The sequence below is a fragment of the Panthera onca genome, chromosome E2, assembly GCF_046562875.1.
Source record: "Panthera onca isolate mPanOnc1 chromosome E2, mPanOnc1 haplotype 2, whole genome shotgun sequence".
Classification (NCBI taxonomy): Eukaryota; Metazoa; Chordata; class Mammalia; order Carnivora; family Felidae; genus Panthera; species Panthera onca.
In genome coordinates this window covers 11,477,034-11,496,721 of record NC_138353.1, presented here as the reverse complement: position 1 = coordinate 11,496,721, position 19,688 = coordinate 11,477,034, and the positions used below count along the sequence as shown (strand labels likewise).

Genomic DNA, 19,688 nt, shown 5'->3' with positions numbered 1-19,688 from the left:
CCTTCCAGACCGCCACCCTTTAACACAGTCTGGATTTAATAAATTCATATGGGTGTTTAACTTAAACTCAGCCATCCCCCCTCGTGCCTGCCTTCCTCTGCCACCTCGGAGGGCAGCTTCGCCGGGGTGCGGGTGTCTCTCCTGGGTCTGCAGGGGAGACCTGCGGAGTGCAGCACGGAGTAGAGTGGGAGACAGTGACCCCCCGTGACCAGGCCCTTTCTCCCCCTTCTCCCCCTCCCGGCAGCCCTCCAGGGGCTTCCGTAACTGTCCCCATTTCACAGATGGGAAGCTGTTTGCTGTGACCTTATTGCACCTGCGTTCTTGCCCACGAGGCTGCATCTGGCTGTGCCCCCTCCTCCGATGCTCTCCTGGCCTCATGCTGCCAGGCGGGGCAGCAGCACAGGCCCACCCCATGAGGCAACTCCCCATCAGGCTTCCTTGTTGAGCAGTCCCCGCACCCTAGACACACAGCCTCCCGTCTCTGGGCCTCTGAGCTCTCCCCGCCAGGGTCACGGTAGGGGTACGGGGGTGAGTCCTTACTCAGGGTGGTGTGCCTGGCTGTCGTGCTCTGTAGCTGTGGAGGTGATGTCTGCCCCCAGGACCCAGCCAACACGTCTTCCCAGCTGTCTGGGCTGGGACTGTCGATCCACTGTATAGACATGGACCCTATACGTCTCTGGATGTCCCTTCCCTCCGAACTGTTGGGACCTCACATTTCCAGATTTACTGTTTTGGGGGGTGGCCGCATCAACACGGGGAGAGGACGCCCAGGGCCACACAGGGCTCCATTGCCGACCTCCTGCAGAGCCGGGCAGGGAATCCATGAGGTCCTGGGAAACGTTGGCACACGCAGGGCCCCGCACGTACACACGTGGGCAGCGGGCCCCTCCTCCACTCAGGCAGCCCCACGGACCCACAACACTCCCTTCCCTGCCCTACAGCATCCCAGGGTTGCCAGTGCCCCCGGAGAAAGCCCGGACTCCTCTGCGGGGCTTCTGTCCCACGATTCTAGGAACCAAGGAGGCTCTCAGGCCCCCTGCACTCACTAGCCCCCCGCAGGCACACGCCCAAGCCTTTGGCCAGGCCCACCAGCCGTACCCCCCACACTCGGAAGACCCACCTCTTCACTTCCGCTGAGACCGCCTGGTCCAAGCTGTTCCCCGTCTGTCCCTGCCCCTCCCGTCCACTCTCCACTCAGCAGCCAGAGGGTTTTCTAAGGCAGAGACTTGACCCTGCCTGTCCCCTGTTCAGAACCTACCGTGGTTCCTAGTATGCTTGGGAAAAGAGTCCAGGCCCCTAATAAACGAGACCTTGAGGGGATGGGAGGGACTTCACCCCCACAGCCTCGTCTCGCTTTTTTTTTTTTTTTTTTTTAACATTTTCAAGTAATCTCTATGCCCAATGTGCTTGAACTCACAACCCCGAGATCAAGAGCTGCACGCTCCAGCCACTGACGGAGCCAGCCAGGCGCCCCTCCTCACCCTTGCTTTAACTTGCCACGATCTCTTATCTTCTGGCTCTAGACCCTGCTCTTCCCTTCCCTGGGACGTGCCCTGAGGCACACAACTCATTATCTTACCCTAGGCGTCCCCTACATCGCAGTTCCAGTATCTCTTCCTCCAGGAAGTCCTCCCTGACTACCTGATCCGGGACCCCCAGCTCCCTGATCTCTCACCTCAGCCCTGCCCACTATGAGTCATCCCCGTCTAGGGACAGGTTATTCTCCACTGGACTGAGCCTTGTGAGCACAGAGCCAGAGCTGTCTCAGTCCCTGCTCTGTCCTCTGGGAATGTTGGCTGAGCACATGTTTGTACAGTCTCTCACAGACAGGTACACATCCAGGAGTGTGGACCTTGGCAGGGCCTGCGTTAACACACCGGTGGAGAGACTGACATGCAGTCAGTCCACAGATTTTTCCCCGAGCACCTCCCCTGCACCTTGCACTGAGCGGGGATGGGGTGGGGGTTCTGCTTACACAGCAGAGACCAAGATAGCCCCAAGCCTGCCCTCAGGGTGCTCAGAGCCCAGCAGAAGCCCCGAATGCTGGGGATTTCTGACCTGTGCTTTTGGTTATCCACCCAATTAAACAGTTACGAGGCCAGACGTTTGCAAGGGACGGTCGGGGGGGTGGGGGGGACCAACTGGGCTCCTGGTCCTATTCTAGGAGCCGCTATTAGATGTTCCTTATCAGGAGCCAAACTCTATAGCCTAAGGTTTGTATGCGGTTCGCTTCATCTGTTAAATTTAATGTTGCTCATCCCCATCGCCTTACAGGCCACATTTAACCCTTGCTTCCTCTACTCTAGCGGTCACCCCAGCCTCCTTGTTCCTTGAACATGTCATGCACGTGCCCACCTCAGGGTCTTTGCGCTTGCTGTTTCCTGCGTCTCGAACACTTCTCTAGGTAGCCACAAAGAGCCTTCACCGTTTCAACTCTGTTCAGACGTCATCTCAGACCTTCCCTGAACTTCCTAACCCAAACAGCACCCTCCAAACTCAATCTATACATCCTGCTTTACTCTGTAATGCTGCCTCGCCACCAGATACACGTTTGCTTATCTGCTTTATTTTTATTTTTTATTTTAGAGAGCGAGAGCATGAACAGGGGAGAGGGGCAGAGGGAGAGGAGAGAGAGAGAGAATGAGAATCTTTTTTTTTTTAATTTTTTTTTTAACGTTTATTTATTTTTCAGACAGAGAGAGACACAGCATGAACGGGGGAGGGGCAGAGAGAGGGAAACACAGAATTGGAAGCAGGCTCCAGGCTCTGAGCCATCAGCCCAGAGCCCGACGCGGGGCTCGAACCCGCGGACCGCGAGATTGTGACTTGAGCCGAAGTCGGACGCTTAACCAACTGAGCCACCCAGGCGCCCCGAGAATGAGAATCTTTAAAAAAAAATTTTTTTTTAATGTTTATTTTTGACAGAGAGAGAGAGACAGAGCATGAGCGGGGGAGGGGCAGAGAGAGGGAGACAGAATCTGAAGCAGGCTCCGAGCTGTCAGCACAGCCCGACGCGGGGCTCGAACTCACAGAGCGCAAGATCATGACCTGAGCCGAAGTCGGACGCTCAACCGACTGAGCCACCCAGGCACCCCAAGAGAGAATAAGAATCTTAAGCAGGCTCTGCCCGACACAGGGCTCGATCCCAGGCCCTTGGGATCATAACCTGAGCCAAAATCAAGAGTCAGCTGCTGAACTGACTGAGCCCCCCCAGGTGCCCTGCTTATCTATTTTTCCATCTGTCCTCCCCCACCTTCGGTTTCAGTTCCATGGTGACAGGGGTTTTATTTGTCATCTTTCTCGCTCTGTCCTCAGCTGTTGGGACAGTGCCTAGCACATATAGAGCTATAGTGTCAACTATTTTTAGTATCTTATTAATCCTGACAACCATCCTATTATAAGACCCATTTTACAGATGGGGAAACCAAGGCTGAGAGACGAAGTCAGTTGCCTGAGGCCACACAGCTGGTAAGTGGGAGACCTACGATTTGAACCCCAACAGCCTGATTCTGGACCCTCGAATCATAACCTCTCTTGCAATGCTCTTGTCAAATGCAGGCTACAGCCTCCAGGCGAAAACCAGCTTTTTCCAGTTTTTGCGTGATTTTTACATTTTTGAGTGGTTGGAAGAAAAAATCTCAAAAATATTTCGTTTCACATGAAAGTTCTACAAAGCCCAAGTTTCAACGCCCATAAAATAATGTTTTATTGGGACATGGCCGTGCTCATTGTTTCTGTGCTGTCTTTGGCTGCTTTTTTGTGGAAAAGGTTTGCTTGATATTTTGCTCCAGGGCAACACTTGGGCTTCATCTATCTGCATCACCTGAAGGCCCGAGGGCCACACTTTGAGACTGCTGCTGTACCCTATTCTGCTCTCCACGAGGAGGCACCGGGCCTGGCATGGTGAGTGCTGTGACCCGGTGCCCAGTGCAGGCCCTGGCACACAGCAGGTGCTCAGTAAGTGTATGTCAAATGAATCAATGAGTCCGCATGGGTCACGGAGAGAAGGGGTGAAAATTTGACACGAGTGGGCACAGGATGCTAAACCCTGGCAAATTAGGACCTAATGGTCAACCGGTCATTCTCAGGGACAAACAGGGAAGGCCGAGGAATGTGACCTAACCAAATAGCTGCCCCTCTTTGAGCCTCAGGCTCCTGCTCTGCAATAATGGTAAGTTGATCACATGCCTCTGAGGCTGGTGCAAGCTGTGAGATATAAGGCCCCAGGTAAGCCCTTTGCTCAGGGGTCAGCTTAACATGTACACTGGGGGCTCGGCGGTCACCGTGCCCACTATGAGTTGCTGAGCCCTCGAGGTAAGAGTGTTCTGGGCCATTGGGAAACTTGAAAGGGTAATGGGGGAAGAATAAAACATCCATCCATGCATTAAACATTTAATGGACACCCACTGTGTTCCAGGGGATGTTCTAGGCACTAGGGTTAGAGTAAGGAACAAGACAGACAAATCCTAAAACTGGCATTCTAGCTTTAAACGTTTAAGTACCTTCAGTCCCAGTTTACCCTTGAAGAAACTGAGGCATAGAGAGGCTGCGGAGGTTTTCGTAAAGATCATTATTCCCAATGGCAGCTGGAGCCCTGGCAACCTCCCGATCCCGAAGCTTCCCTTACAGAGAAACAGCAGTTTCAGCTCCCGCTTGCAGACCTGGGGGGCGGGCCTCAGTTTCCCAACTTGCTCCCGGGGTAGGACGTGAGTGGCCCTAAACAAGCCTCAGTTGTCTCCCCCTGAGCACTGGGCAGCGGCGCTCGCCCAGCCCCTCCTGTGCGCCCAGCCTCCTCTTCCCGGCCGGCCCCGCCCCCGCGACCACGTGACGCGTGGGGGTTTTCCCGTTCCCCTAGCGTGACGTCACGATGGGGTGCAGGCCAATGGGCGCGCAGGCCGGCGGCGCCGGGGAATTCCGCCGCCCCGCCCCCGCCCGCCGCCCGCCCGGCCCGGCCCGGCGCCCCCCGCAGCCCCGGGCGCCGCGCGTCCAGCCCGGCCTGTGGCCCCAGCCCCTGCGCCGCTCGCCCGACCCGCGATCGTCCTCCGGACCGTGCCTTCTGGCCGCCCGGCCTGCCCGCGTGTGTGTTTTGATCTGGGCCGGCCTCCGGGCCGTCCGTCCCCACTGGTCGGGCCATGCCGAGTCGCCGCGTCGCCAGACCGTCCGCTGCGCCGGAGCTGGGGGCCTTGGGTAAGCGGGACCGGGGTTCAGGAGAGGAGTCTGGGGCGGGAATGGAGATGCAGGGGTTCTGGAGGGTCCTGGAGTAGTCTGGGGGTTCCTACGGGACTCTAAAACGTTTGGGGGGGCGAGGTTGAGGGTTCCGGGGACACTGTATTAGAGGGAAGGAAGGAGACAGAGGATAGTGACGGGGTCCAGCCCAAGGTAAGAGGGAGGCGTCCCACTACAGAGTGAGAAGGGGGCGGGGCCTGACCCTGAGGCAGAGGAGGAGGCGGGGCCCGACTCGGAGAAGGCGGGGCGGGAGCTGCTCCTGCGGAGTGGGGGCGTGGACAGATTCACCGAGAGCGAAAATGAGGGTCCTCGCTCACCGAAGGGGGCGGAGCCTGACTCTGAGAGCAAAGAGGGGGCGGAGCTTAACTCTAAGAAGGAAGCGGCGTCGTACTCAGAGTAAGGGGGCGGGGCCTGACTCTGCCAGGGAAAAGGGGGTGGGCCTGTTCCGAAAAAAGAGGGGCGGGGCCTGCCTCGGAGAAGAAAGGGGGGTGGGGCCTGCCTCTGGAGAGAAGTGGCAGGGTCTGAGAGGGAGAAGGGGACTAGGGACTTCACTGAAAAAGTGAAGGGGGAGGGTTGATCCTGAGAGCAAGGACGGAGTGGGGGCTTTCCTAACTGAGGTTAAGGGCTCCTCCAGGCCCTTGAGAAAGAGAAGGAGCCGGCCTGAATGTGATGGAGGGTGGTGAGAATGACAGACACTGGGGAACGGGTCCAGAAGTTGGAGAAGGAAGGCCAGACCCTGCACGCAATAAGGCAGAAGGGGCGTGATCCAAAGGGGCGGGGCCACGAGAGGAACGGGGTGGGGCCTGGGAGATTCTCCGGTCCCCCCGCAGCCGCCGCGTTACCTCCTGAGACATGCCTCCCTCCCTGCAGGGTCCGCTGACCTCTCCTCGCTCTCGCTCGCCGTTTCCAGGACCACGGGTGAGCAGCCCTCCACAGTTCCCGCCCACCTGCGCCCTCAGGACGGGGGAGGGGGGCGTCCTGTGGAGGCGGCACTGGGCACGCCTCTTGTCTGGGGTTTCGCCCAGGTCCACCTCAGCTTTCCTCTGACCACCTGTATTCATCCCCGCCGGTTGAGATGGGGGCCCCAGATGCCCCTACCTCCCGGGTGATTAGGAGCTGGACAGGTAAAACTAACCACCTATTCACTCTCTAAGAGGAGTCCTCTTTAGAGATTTACCGTGGCAGTGCAGAGGGTAATAATTACACATTGGTGCCACCCATCACCTCCTCCCTGTGTGAGTGCCTGCAAATCACTTCCCCTCTCTGGGCCTCAGTTTGCCTCATCTGTAAGATGGACATAATATCAGGGCCTCCGTTCTGGTGGCAGGGATTGAGAGGGTTCAATGAGCTGATACAGGCAGATCTGCAAAGCAGTGTCTGGCACACAGTAAAGTCCCCGTAAGTGTTAATTGTTAATGGCTTTTACTGTTGTTGCTGCTGCTGCTGTCGTTGTTACAGAGCCTGTAACCATGGTTCTTAAACCTTCGTGTTCATCAGAGTCATTCAGGGAGCTTGTTAAAACAGATTGTGGTGCCCTACCTCTAGAGTTTCTGATTCAGTGGGTCTAGGAGCGGCCCTGAGAGTTTGCATTTCTAGCAAGTTCCCAAAAAGAAGCTGAGAACCACTAATCTGTACGGCCCCTCAGCCAGTGCCATCCAAAATTCATTGCTGCCCAAGACAACGCAGAATCATAGCTAAATGACATCTTCTCTCCTAGAAATCTTCTGGGATTTCGAGGGCAGGGATTGAATCCTGTCAGCGTGAAAACTCAGTGGCCCTAGTGGGCTGGGGCTGGGCCTCTGTCTGGAGGTAGATCCTTGGGACCTGCAAAGCGCTGGCCTGGCTGTGGAGGAGGCTCAGCGGGTTCTCTAACAGGGCTGAGAGTTTGGACAAGGATGAAAGGTGGGGCATGGCATTGGGGACAGGTACTGCCCGAGCACTGGTTCCGGGCAGGAACCAGGCTGAGGTTTTTCTGGCGCAAGACCTAGATCTTTGGTTTCAATTGAGAGTAATTGGTGATGTCATCTCTTCGATAAATATTTACCGAGTGCCTGTTCTGTAGCTGGCCCTGTGCCGGGCAGTGCTGGGGACTCAGTAGTGACTGAGACAGCCCTGATTCTGCCCTCCTAGGTTCCCTCCCTAGATGTGGAGGCAGACACGTAGGCAATAAAGTAAATGCAGGATTATAAAATGTGATAAAGGCTCTGAAGAGGTCTCGGGGCCAGTGATATCTAACAGCAGGGTAAGAATGAGAGCCCTAAATGCCAGGACTGAGTGGGAGGGAAAATTTCCCTCATTCTGATGGGCTAGACACTTCCTGGGTCCTGGGTATACAGTGCGATGGGGCAGACATGTTCCCTACTCCGAGGTGCTCACAGTCTGCAGGAGGAGATAGATGTGAGTCTCTTAATGCAAAGTCACGTCAAATCCTAATCGGTGTCATGAAAATGATAAAACAAAGGTACGTAACTGTCACAGACTGGAGCAAGGGACCAGGGGGCTTTCTTAGATAAAGTGGTCAGGGAAGACCCATCTAGTAAGCGACATTTGAGCAGGGACCTGAAGGAGGAGGAGGAGGAGGCCACGCAAAGAAACGGAGGAAGAGCATTCTGGCAGAGAGCAGGTTGTGCTAAGGCCCTGAGGCAGGAAAGACCTGGGGCCCATCCTGGCCGTCCCTGAATGGTTTGGCAGGTCTCTGTGGGAGGTTGAGGTGGGGTAGGGGGTTATTTGAATTGGGCCTTTAATAAGGAGAAGGTCCCAGCGTTTCCTGGCTGAAAGAGGATTTTAGATAATAATACTATTAGCTAAGCCTTATGACACAGTGCTCAGACACCGTGCTGAGCAATTGACCTGTGTGATTCTGAATCCTCATGTTAACACCTGAGATAGGAGCTCAGACCTCATGTTTCAGAGAAAGACTCAGAGGTTGAGAGACTTTCCCAAGGCTGCACAGTCAGTGGGTGACAGATAGGATTCAAACCAACGTCTGGGTGACTCTACACCCCATGTTGTGAAAGCACATCTTCCAACCCTTTCATTTTGTATATAGACAGATGGACCGAAGCCTAGAAAGGGAGAGCTGGTTACCTACGTCCATAAAATAATGTCTCCCAACACTTTATCCAAGAGCAGCCAGCATTTATGTCTTGCCTACAACTGTGACAGTTCTGAGTGCTTCCCACGTATTAGCTCATTTGATTTTCACAGCAGCCCAGCGAGGCATTATTATTGTGTCCATTTTACGGGTGAAGACACCAAGGCCCAAAGGGGTTAAGTAATGGGCTCAAGTCCCTACAGTTAGCAAGTTGCAGAGCCAAGATTTGAGCTGAGGCGGTCCAAAGCTCAGGCCACTGCCTCCTGGGCCTCAGTTTCCCCCTGCAGCCTGGGAGCTCCTTGAGGGCCCCAAAGTCGAACTCATCTTGGGGTTCCCAGTCCGTCCAGCATAGATGCTTAAGAAAGTTGTTCCAAGTTGGAGGTTGGCCCTGCCAGTGATCTACAGCCTGTCCCTTCTTCTCTCCTAGCCTCAGTGTCCCCAGCCACCAAGTTGGGGGGGGGTCTCCCCCCCTTGCTGACTTCAAAGATCACATGAGATAAGGGGAGCAGGTAAACTGCTTTCCGAGGAGCAAACTGCCAGGTGGCAGTGGCTGACAGGAGCCACTCCCCGAGAGTGGAGGAGGAGGAGGAGGAAAGGTCTGGCAGCGAGGCAGGCTGGCATCGATAAGCCTACGACCAGCAGCAGACCACTGCCCTCCCTCACGGCGTTGAGCCCAGGCTTGCTCACTCCGGCCTTCCCCTCATCCTGTCTATGGAATGATGGGAGGCGTGTTTCAATTCTCCATGGCCCCGTTCAGGACAGAGCCTCCCTGAGGAGGTGATAAAGGGCTTCCCCAGCATTGATGTTTCTCCCCACTCAGGGGGCGAATCTGGGATGGTGGGTGGGCCTTGCCGAGGGACTGGGCCGGGGTGCAGGGCAGGTGGGTGCCTGGAGGTGAAGGACCGACTTCCTTGGATCTTCAGATACTAGCTAGTATAGAGCCTTGGGGTTCTGTGGTGGGCTTTAGGGAGGGACCCCCCCCCCCCCACATTCAATTTAGAATCTTGGATGTTGAATTTTTTCCCAGTGATAAGATCTTTGGCTTCCTTCCCGATGATGCTTTATAATTCCCGGTTTTTAGAAGGCACTTGAGGGTACCCTGACCCTGGGGCTCCAATATTGGGAGCTGAGCGGGGGGGGGGGGGGGGTGGGGTAGCCCAAGAGGATAAGACAGGGGCTGGGGTTTGGTACCCCAGGGAGTCGGAGCCCAGTTTCCCGGGATGGAGGAAGGGGGAAAGGGAGGGGTTCCGTGAGGGGAGGGGGTTGGGGAATCTGTCTTAAAAGATGAAAGTCTTGAGCACTTTCTGGACCTCACCTTTCTCTTTCTCTTTCTCTTCCTTCCACAGATGAATTGGGTGAGTATCACAGGGCAGGTCTGGGGGGAGGCTGAGGAGTCCCAAGTTCTCACAGTGGGGGATCTTGGCCTCCCTCGCTGTTGGGCAGGGGGAGGGTCACAGCGTGACTTCTCGGACTGCCAGGGGATTTTAACGGTCACGTTCCCAAGGTATTAGCAGTACCTTGGTATTAGGAGTCATTAGAAATGACTCCGCACGCCAGCTGCCTTCCGTGTCACCATCACCGTGACCGTTGTTAATTCTTTCGGTGAGTTGTTTCAAGCACCCGTCATGTGCCAGGCACTTTTCTAGGCCCCGGGGGTTCACCCATAAACCAAACAAGGTCCCCACCCTCCTGGAGCTGACACTCTAGTGGAGGAGACAGTAGGAAAAGGAATAAATGAGCAAGATAATGTCAGATTGGGCTAAGGGCTGTGAAGGAAATAACACAAAGAAAAACAGATGGCCTGGGAAGACACACATTAGAGTGGCCTTTCTGAAGGCGTGACATTTGTGACCAGAAGGATGAGAAACCAGTGTGGGCTGGATGGAATAGGCAGATGGGGAGCAAGCACAACCCCCCCCCCCCCCCCCGAGAGAGGGCCAGTTTTGCTGGGAGCAAGAGAAAAGAGCTAGGTGACAGGGAGGTTGGTGGGAGACCCAGGACCACAGGGACCCGTCCATGCAAGGCTCTGTGGCAGGGATCCGGAGGGGTCCGGGGTGTGGGGTTTTGTTTTTGTTTTTGTTTTTTGTTTTTTGTTTTCTGAGATGAATAGAGTTGGGGGGGGGGCTATATGGGGAAGACATTGACTTCGACTATAAGGGAGATGGGCGCCACGGGAGGGGGGACAAGATCTGACATGAGATACCTCTGGCTGTGCGTGGGGGACAGGCTGAGGAGGTGAGCTGGCGGCGAACGTGAGCAGTGGTTCGAGGGGAGACCGTGAGGGCGGACCAGGATGGAGACAGGGGTGTGGGGAGAGGCGTAAATACGTGTTTGAGGCAAGAGGCAGAAGTTCAAGGACGGGACACAGCTGGGGGATCGTGAGCAACCCACAAAGAGGTGCATCCTTCCAGCTTGAGCATTTGGACGATGGGGCTGCTCTCTGAGGCAGAACAGCTGTTATTCTTGCTGTTGTTAAACGGGGTGAGCTGGACGTAGGGACACCTGTTACCTGGCCCTACCTTTATCCAGGTGAGAGGTGATGGAGACTTGAATTCAGGTGCTATTAGGGAGGGGAGTGGATGTGAGCGTGCAGGAGGAGAGACGAGGCAGGTCCCCAGGTTTCTGGCTTCAAGAACTGGGGAGCTGTTTGCAAGAAGGAGGGGTAGGGACTTTTTTTGTGTTTGGGGCCAAGCCCCCCTCCACCCCCCGCCCTCAGCCCACAAGAAATATGTTTTTATTTTATTTTATTTTATTTTATTTTATTTTATTTTATTCTTAATGTTTCATTTGTTTTTGAGGGAGAGACAGAGTGTGAGCAGGGGAGGGGCAGAGAGAGCGGGAGGCACAGAATCTGAAGCAGGCTCCGGGCTCTGAGCTGTCAGCACAGAGCCCAGTCCCTCGAACTCGTGAACCGCGAGATCATGACCTGAGCCCCAGTCGGACACTCAACCGACTGAGCCACCCAGGCGCCCCAAGAAATATGTTTGTGAAGAAAGGAGTGGCTTAGGGAAGGCGGGGCGGCACAGGTCTCGGGGCGGGGGTGGGGAGGGAGGGTCACCGAGCCATTCCTTTTATAATCAGCGTCACCCCCAGTTTTTGCTTCTCCCGCAGAGATCATCGACGAGTACATCAAGGAGAATGGCTTTGGCCTGGAGGGGGCGCAGCCGGGCCCGGGCGAGGGACTGCCGCGCCTGGTGTCTCGCGGGGCCGCCTCCCTGAGCACCGTCACCCTGGGCCCCGCGGCGCCCCCGCCCCCGGCCACGCCGCCGCCCTGGGGCTGTCCCCTGGGCCGGATCCTGCCCCCGGCCCCGGGCCCCGGGCCGCGGCCGCACCTGGTCATCACGGAGCAGCCCAAACAGCGCGGCATGCGCTTCCGCTACGAGTGCGAGGGCCGCTCGGCCGGCAGCATCCTCGGGGAGAGCAGCACGGAGGCGAGCAAGACGCTGCCCGCCATCGAGGTGGGGCCCGGGGTGGGGTGTCGCGGTCCCCCGCCCCCGGGATTCGCGTGCGTGTAGTTAGCCTAGTTGACGGTCGTTATTATTATTGCTGTTGCTGTTGTTGGAGCGGATCATAGTTAATCGCCTGGCCCCAGATTCAAAAGGACATTCAAAGAAAGGCCTCCTTCCTGGCAGTTGGCAGTATTAATCGAAATTATCATTGCCGTGGAAGGGCCGACGCGATCTCCCGGTCCACAAGGGAGGTCTTAATAATCGGAGTGGCCAAGTTTGAATGAATCCCCGTTCTGCCATTTACTAGCTGTGCAGCCTTGGGCTGCTTATTCAGTCCCTCTGTGCCTCAGTTTCCTTCTCCACAAAACGGGATAATAATAATACTAACCCACCTGCGGTTGTTGGGAGGCGGAAACGAGTTAATTTATACACGCCAAGGGCCTCCAGCACGGTATGTGCTCCGTAGAGATGAACCGCTGGCCTTAAGGCGTTAACGATTATGACCATCCATCGTGACTCATCGGCCTGGCCATTCCAGGCACTGATCATGTAGATATATGCCAGCCTCGGGGCAAAAAGAGGGATGTGCAAGGTTATCCCTTGCAGCCTTGCGTAAAGAATCAGAATGCAGCGTTCATCAGCATGGCACTGGTGAAATAATCCTGTGAACATCTACACATTGGAATCCTTCGCAGCCATGGCAAGTCTATGTGTGTGAATGTGTGTGCCGATAAATATAAACACGTGCAGTTAGTTAACACGGAAAAGAAAAAAAATTAAATGAAGCCCTCCCTTACTGTACTAATGTGAAACCATCGCCAAGATAGATTAATAAACCAAAAAAAAAAAAAAAAAAAGGCACAGAACCATTTGTAGGGAATTATGCTACCTTTTGTGTTAAAGAGAGGGAAAAATAAGATTCCACATTTGGGTTTGCTACACGCATCTTTATTTTGTTTTAAAGTTTTATTTATTTATTTATTTATTATTATTTATTATTATTTTTTTTTTTTTTGAGAGCAAAAGGGTGCAAGTGAGCAAGGGGCAGAGAGAGAGGATAGAGAGAATCCCACAAGGGGCGGAGACGGGGAGAGAGAGAGAGAGAGAGAGAGAGAGAGAGAGAAGCGAGAGAGAGAGAGAGAGAGAGAGAGAGAAGCAGAGCTCACCGAAAGAGAGGGCTTGTGTTCACCGGAAGCGGGGCTCAAGCTCACTCAGTGTGGGGCTGGAACTCACCCCTTGCAGGGCTCCCATGCGTGAATCAAATCGTGAGATCATGTGACCTGAGCCCAGGTCTAATGCTTAACCCCCCGAGCTACCTGTTTCAAGATTTTTTTTTTTAATGTTTACTTATTCTCGGGGGAGAGACAGAGACAGAGACAGAGTGTGAGTGGGGGAGGGTCAGAGAGAGAGGGAGACACAGAATCCGAAGCAGGCTCCAGGCTCCGAGCTGTCAGCCCAGAGCCGGATGCGGGGCTCGAACTCACAAACTGTGAGGTCATGACCTGAGCCAAAGTCAGACTGAGCCCCCCGGGCGCCCCGGAGCTACCCGTTTCAAACCTGTTTAAAAGTGCCTCTGTTTTAAAGTTTTAAAGCACATGCCTCAAAACTTTCAAACATCAAAGATTTGTATTAACATGCATGGATGGGGGATAATTTACCGTGCGGGTTCTCTCCTGGTGGGTATTGGGGTGGTTTCCCATCTCCTATTATAAGCAACGCTGTAGAGAATGACTCGGTTCGTCTGTTCTTTCCTTCATGTCGCTCCTGGAAGTGGACCTTGCTGGTTGGTCTAAGGTGATTTGGTAGGCAAATTGCCCTCCGTGAGGTTGTGCCCATGACCATTTCTCCCAACTGGCGTCGGAGAGGCATGGTTCCTTGCATCTCCCCCGTACAGAGCCCTCATGTGCTTCTGGATCTTTGTCGAAGTGTTTATTGAACCTGAGTTGTGGGTGAATCACTGCACCAGCCCCGGGTTGCACGGCCGCCAGCGCCCAGAGTCCTCCGAATTTCTCCCGACCAGGCAGCCAGAAGGGCCCTATTAAATTGCACGTCTGCTCTTTGCCCTTGCTCACAACCCTTTCTTGGCTCCCCAGTGCCCCCAGGAGGAAGCCTAATCTCCTCCCTGAGCCTCTAAGGCTCTCACCCTCTGGCTCCTGCTGCCCATTCCCACCCAGCCCCTCCTCACTGGCCACCCTCCAGCCACTAGGACTTTGCCCATGCTGTTCCTCCCGCCTGGAGACCCATGAGGCCTTAGCCCACTTCTGCCCCAGGTCCAAACTCCTTCACACGAGGTCTCCTGCTTCCCTCCCTCCCCCTCTCCCATAAAGTACGGGAATTTATACTCATAGGTTTATTTAGGTGATTAACAGAGCAACCCTGTCCTTCCCCCACCCTGCAGGAAGCAGTCAACATAGTGGTTACAAATTCAGATTCTAGAGGGGCGTCTGGGTGGCTCAGTCGGTTAAGGGTCCAACTTCAGCTCAGGTCACGATCTCGCGGTCCGTGAGTTTGAGCCCCGCGTCGGGCTCTGGGCTGATGGCTCAGAGCCTGGAGCCTGCTTCCAATTCTGTGTCTCCCTCTCTCTCTGCCCCTCCCCCGTTCATGCTCTGTCTCTCTCTGTCTCAAAAATAAATAAACATTAAAAAAAATTAAAAAAAAAAAACAAAAAAACAAATTCAGATTCTAGAGTCAGAAAGACGTGGGTTTGAATCTTACCAGCTGTGTGAATTGAGGTTAGTCCGGTGCTTCTGAATGGAGTTGGAGCTCCCCACCACTCACTCCCCTAGTGGAGGCTCCCTTTACTCAGCTAGGTAGTTGTTATTTGATTTGGTTCCAGACATTGTGGCCAAAAGCAGCATCCAGGGCGGAACATTCTGGTGGAAAGAACGGTTTACTTTGAAATGTACATTCCATCACCGGATTTTCAGGAATGGGGCAAGCACAGGGCATAGAGGGATATTTTTGTAACGCCTTATTTATCTTTAAAGGTTTTGTCTATTTTTCCAATTGTCAGGGTATTTTTTTTTTCAACTTTATGTCTCAACTTTTTCTTTTGAAAAATTAAAAACCTACATACGATAGACAAGAACATTGCAGTGAACATGACTTTTGCCTTATTTGCTTTATGTCTTTCTCTCCCTTTAGATAGACATTTGGAGAGGGAGATTTAAAAGTAAGTTGGAGATATACTTCACCCATAATGTTTCAGTGTATATCCCTCAAGCACAAGGATGTTTTCCTACAATGTAGTACCCATATAATCATAATATCATCATCACGCTCTAGAAACTTAATTTTCCTCCAAGGGTATTATCTAATATTAAGTCCATATTCTAATTATCCCCTAAATGTTCTTTTTCTTTCTTTTTTCCTCCCTTTCTTTCTTTCTTTCTTTCTTTCTTTCTTTCTTTTATGAGAGAGACCTGATGTGGGGCTCGAACCCACGAACCATGAGATCATGACCTGAGTTGAAGTTGGATGCTCAACCGACTGAGCCACCAGGGCATCCCTGTTCTTTTTTCTTTTTGAGGATTTTATTTTGAAGTACTCTCCTCACCCAATGTGGGGCTTGAACTCACAACCTTGAGATCAAGAGTCACGTGCTCCCCCCACGGAGCCAGCCTGGTGTCCCCCAAATATTCTTGATAGCTGTTGTTTTTGTTCACTTGTTTAATATTCAGTCCAGGATCACATGCTGCATTTAATTGACAGGACTTGCTATGGTCTGAATGTTTGTGTCCCCCTAAACTACATCCGTTGCAATCCTAGTCCCCAGTGTGATGGTATTAGAAAGTAGAGTCTTTGTGGAGAGAGAAGAAGGTAGGGCCCTTGTGAAGTGCTGAGGTTATGGGAGCAGAGCTCTCGCGAGTGGGGTTGATGATTTTGTAAGAGACTCCAGAGAGCTTGCCGGCCCCTCCCACCAGGTGAGGATGACATTGAGGGAAGTCAGGGCTGGAAGACGGGCCTCCCCAGAGCCTGACCATGCTGGCCCCCTCCAGAACAGTGAGAAATAAATTGCTGTTGCTTAGATGCCGTCCAGTTCACGTGTTCTGTTGTAGCAGCCCGGACAGACTAAGACGGATGGCCTTAGTGTCTTTTTAATGTTTATTTTTGAGCGTGGGGGGACAGGCAACAAGAGGGACAGAGGATCCGCAGCGAGCTCTGTGCTGACAGCAGAGAGCCGAGTGCGGGGCTCGAACTCACCAACCGTGAGATCATGACCTGAGCCAAAGTCGAAGGCTTAACCGACTAAGCCACCCAGGCGCCTCTGCCTCTAGTGTCTTTTGACCCGAGTTTAGCTTCTCAGTCTGACTTCATGCTTTGGGGTGTGGACACTTGGGGGGCGGGGACAGGACAGCTGTTTCGTCAAATGTCCCGCATTCTGTGCTTGTTGAGCGTTTCCAGAGGAGATCAGGCTGTATGTTTTGGTGGGAATACCCCACTGGCAATGCTGTGGCTCACATCAGTCTCACATCAGGAGACATGGGGTGGCAGTCTGTCCCCATGTCAGTGATGTTGAGTCAGACCCTGTGGGGAGGTATATTTGCCTGCCCAGGCTGCCATTACAAAATCCCACAGACTGGGTGGCTTGAACAACAGAAATGTATTGTCCTCATGGCTCTGGAGGCTGGAGGTCCAAGATCAAGGTGCCAGCAGATTTGGTTTCCTCTAAGGTCTCTCTCCTTGGCTTGAGACGGCTTCCCTTTCTGTGTCCTCACTCGTCTGGTGTCTCTTTGCATGTCCAAAGTACCTCTTTTTAATTTTTTTTTTTTGAGAGAGAGCATGGGGGAGGGGCAGAGAGAGAAGGAGAGAGAGAATCCCAAGCAGGTTCCGCGCTTCAGCACAGAGCCTGACACGGGGCTGGAACTCATGTACCATGAGATCATGAGCTGAGCCGAAATCAAGAGTTAGAAGCTTAACTGAGTGAGCCACCCAGGCGCCCCTAAATCACCTCTTCTTATAAGGACATTGGGCAGATTGGATCAGAACGCATCCTAGCGGCCTCATTAACTTAATCACCTCTTGAAAGACTCTTGTCCCCAGATACAGTCACATCCTGAGGCACTGAGGGTTAGGGCTTCAACATATGAGTCGCAGGGGGATGCCCTTGGCCCATACCAGCTAGGGACCAGCAGGCCATTTCGTTGTAAAGGTACAGCCTTCCTTTGTAATTAGTAACTTACCTGTGGGGTGATGCTTGGACGCTGTGTTTTCCCCAACCCTTTCTTTCTAGGTCTTTCCAGGCAGTTTTTCTGGCTTGGTGTTTGTTTTGATTTTCAAAGAGTTAGCACAGTAAAAACCCCACAACAGGGGACCACCTGGCTCTGAATCTGGACTCAGGATTTTTAGTCCCATCTTTTGGAGGAGGAAACTGAGGCTCAGAGAGGGGAAGTTACTTGCTCGGGGGCACACAGCAAGTTGACGGTAGTAATTACTAAGCACTCCTGTGTGCCAGGTGCTTACCAATATCCATTTTGTAGATAAAGGCAGGATAGACAGGTTTATCATGCAGATGGCCAGCGACGGAGCCTGGATTTGGTACCAGCTCTGATTTATTCCAAGGCCTCGTGTGACATCTTAGAAGTTTCCAGCCCTGCAGTTCTCCTGAATCCCCAGACCGTTGACTCTGAGGTTTTCTGGATCTCCTAATATTATGGTGGGGAGCTGGTTAAATGAATAGCTTTAACCCCATCTGACTCAGTGAAATTTATATGCAATATTACGTCTCTCTACTCATAATCACCCCCCAAATCCATAATGCCGTAACTTTAATATGAAGGAGAAATAAAAGGAAAATAAACAGCATAATAAGCACCTTCATTTCAATATGTAAATGTTCAGGCACAGCCCCAGGGAATCCTAATGAAGGTGGCAGTGGCTTGAGACCTCACTAATGCAGTGGCCCCATCGGCAGCCTGACCCAGTCAGGTGGAGTTAGCGAATTAAACGCCATTTGGCCAGGGTTGCAGCTGGTGATGGGATCTTCCAAAGTGGCAAACAACCCTTAGTCTAAAACAAAATCCGGTCTTCCCTCAGTTAACATGGTGGCCGCGGTCCTTGAAAATTCAGTATAATTTTTTTTTTAATGTGTGTTTATTTTTGAGAAAGAGAGAGAGAGAGAGACTGAGCGCAGGTGGGGGAAGGGCAGAGAGGGGGGAGACACAGAATCCCAAGCAGGCTCCAGGCTCTGAGCTGTCAGCACAGAGCCCGACGCGGGGCTCGAACTCACGAACCACGAGATCATGACCTGAGCCGAAGTCAGACGTTCAATCAGTTAAGCCACGCAGGCGCCCTCAAACTTCAGCGTATTTTTAAGTTATGGGAAAAAGGACTGTATATGTAAAACAGCTAGATTCTGGCTGTGATTATTTCAAACACATTTGTCACCGATGTGAATGTTGGCGGGATGATCAAAATCTTGCAGGACTTGTGTTCGACTGTCCCTGGTTTTGCAGGCGGTGGAGCACGTCTGGCTCTGGCTACCGCCTGCCGTGGGTCCCCATTACCCAGTCAACCCATATCACCCCCCAATATCCCAAACACCCCCTAGAGGGCAGTACTCCCCCTCAGAGACACATTCTTTCCTGGTCTTTTATAGGGAAGGGCTTTAGAAGTTCAGAGCTCAGGGGGTCTGGGTGGCTGAGTCAGTTGAGCCTCCGACTTCGGCTCAGGTCATGATCTCACAGTCTGTGAGTTCGAGCCCCTCTTTGGGCTCTGTGCTGACAGCTCGGAGCCTGGAGCCTGCTTTGGATTCTGGGTCTCCCTCTCTCCTGCCCGTGCCTTGCTCTTTCTCAAAAATAAACATTTAAAAAAAAGTTAATAAAAAAATTTTTTTAGAAGTTCAGAGCAGGCTTTACTCCCTCTCTCCTGCCCCTGCCTTGCTCTCTCTTTCTCAAAAATAAACATTTAAAAAAAAGTTACTGAAAAAATTTTTTTAGAAGTTCAGAGCAGGCTTTACAGGGTCTTTGATGTTAGCAGGGCCCTACGGGTGACTCAGGAAAACCAGGTGGGTCTGGGTGACATCTGAAGAGCTGGTTTCTATCTGCTAGATTCTACGGTGAAAAATAAACTTCCTCCCTGCCATGTGGCTGCTGAACAGGAATTCCGGCCCCAGTTGCCTTAATGTCCATTTTCTTTAAAGGGAATCTGGAAATCTGGCATAGCATGATGTTTCATGCTTTTGAAATGCAGGCACCAAATTTTCGGTTTCCCCAAATTGGAACAAAAATTATTTTCGTCTTTTTTTGTAGTTTAAAAAAGTTTTTATTGAGGTATAATTTATATATGCAAAATTGTGCATATTTAATGCACACATTTTGATGAGTTTGGATGAAACTTGTTAAAAAAGTTGTTTAATGTTTATTTTTGAGAGAGAGACAGAGACGGAGCGTGAGCAGGGGGTGGGGCAGAGAGAGAGAGGGAGACACAGAATCGGAAGCAGGCTCCAGGCTCTGAGCTGTCAGCACAGAGCCCGACGCGGGGCTCGAACCCACAAGCTGTGAGATCATGACCTGAGCTGAAGTTGGACGCTTAACGACTGAGCCACCCAGGTGCGCCTGAAACATTTTTTAATTACAGGAAAATGGCAAGAATAGTCCAGGGAGCACCTGTGTGCCCTTAACTCGTATTTGCCAGTTGACATTGGGCCACATTCCCTGTATCTGCCACTCTTCTCCATACACGCAAACACACACGCTGTTTGTGCTAAACTATGTGCATGCACATTGTAGATATTAAGTTACTTCACCTCGGGATACTTCAGCCGGCACCTCCTGCAAATAGACTAAACTCCCGCATGGCGACATTAACAATATCATTAGCTTCCCTGGGAAAATTAACAATATCCCATTATATCATCCGATGTATTACGTCTCCCGCTTGTCCCCAAGATGTGTTTTATCATCGTTTCTGCCTCCTGC

General features: G+C 52.7%; 1 protein-coding gene across 2 annotated transcripts in view; it reads left to right on the top strand.

The window, feature by feature from the left end:
- Positions 1 to 4,916: 4,916 nt before the first annotated feature.
- RELB (RELB proto-oncogene, NF-kB subunit) overlaps positions 4,917 to 19,688 on the top strand; it is a 28,497-nt gene continuing 13,725 nt past the window's right edge. Inside the window, exons 1-3 of one of the 2 annotated variants that reach the window (XM_060651422.3) lie at positions 4,917 to 5,187; positions 6,097 to 6,144; positions 11,432 to 11,778. In XM_060651422.3, coding sequence (XP_060507405.1) covers positions 5,133 to 5,187; positions 6,097 to 6,144; positions 11,432 to 11,778 — 450 coding nt within the window. In that variant the 5' untranslated portion in view covers positions 4,917 to 5,132. The remainder of the gene's footprint in view (positions 5,188 to 6,096; positions 6,145 to 11,431; positions 11,779 to 19,688) is intronic. The other variant, XM_060651423.3, reaches the window with a different exon arrangement.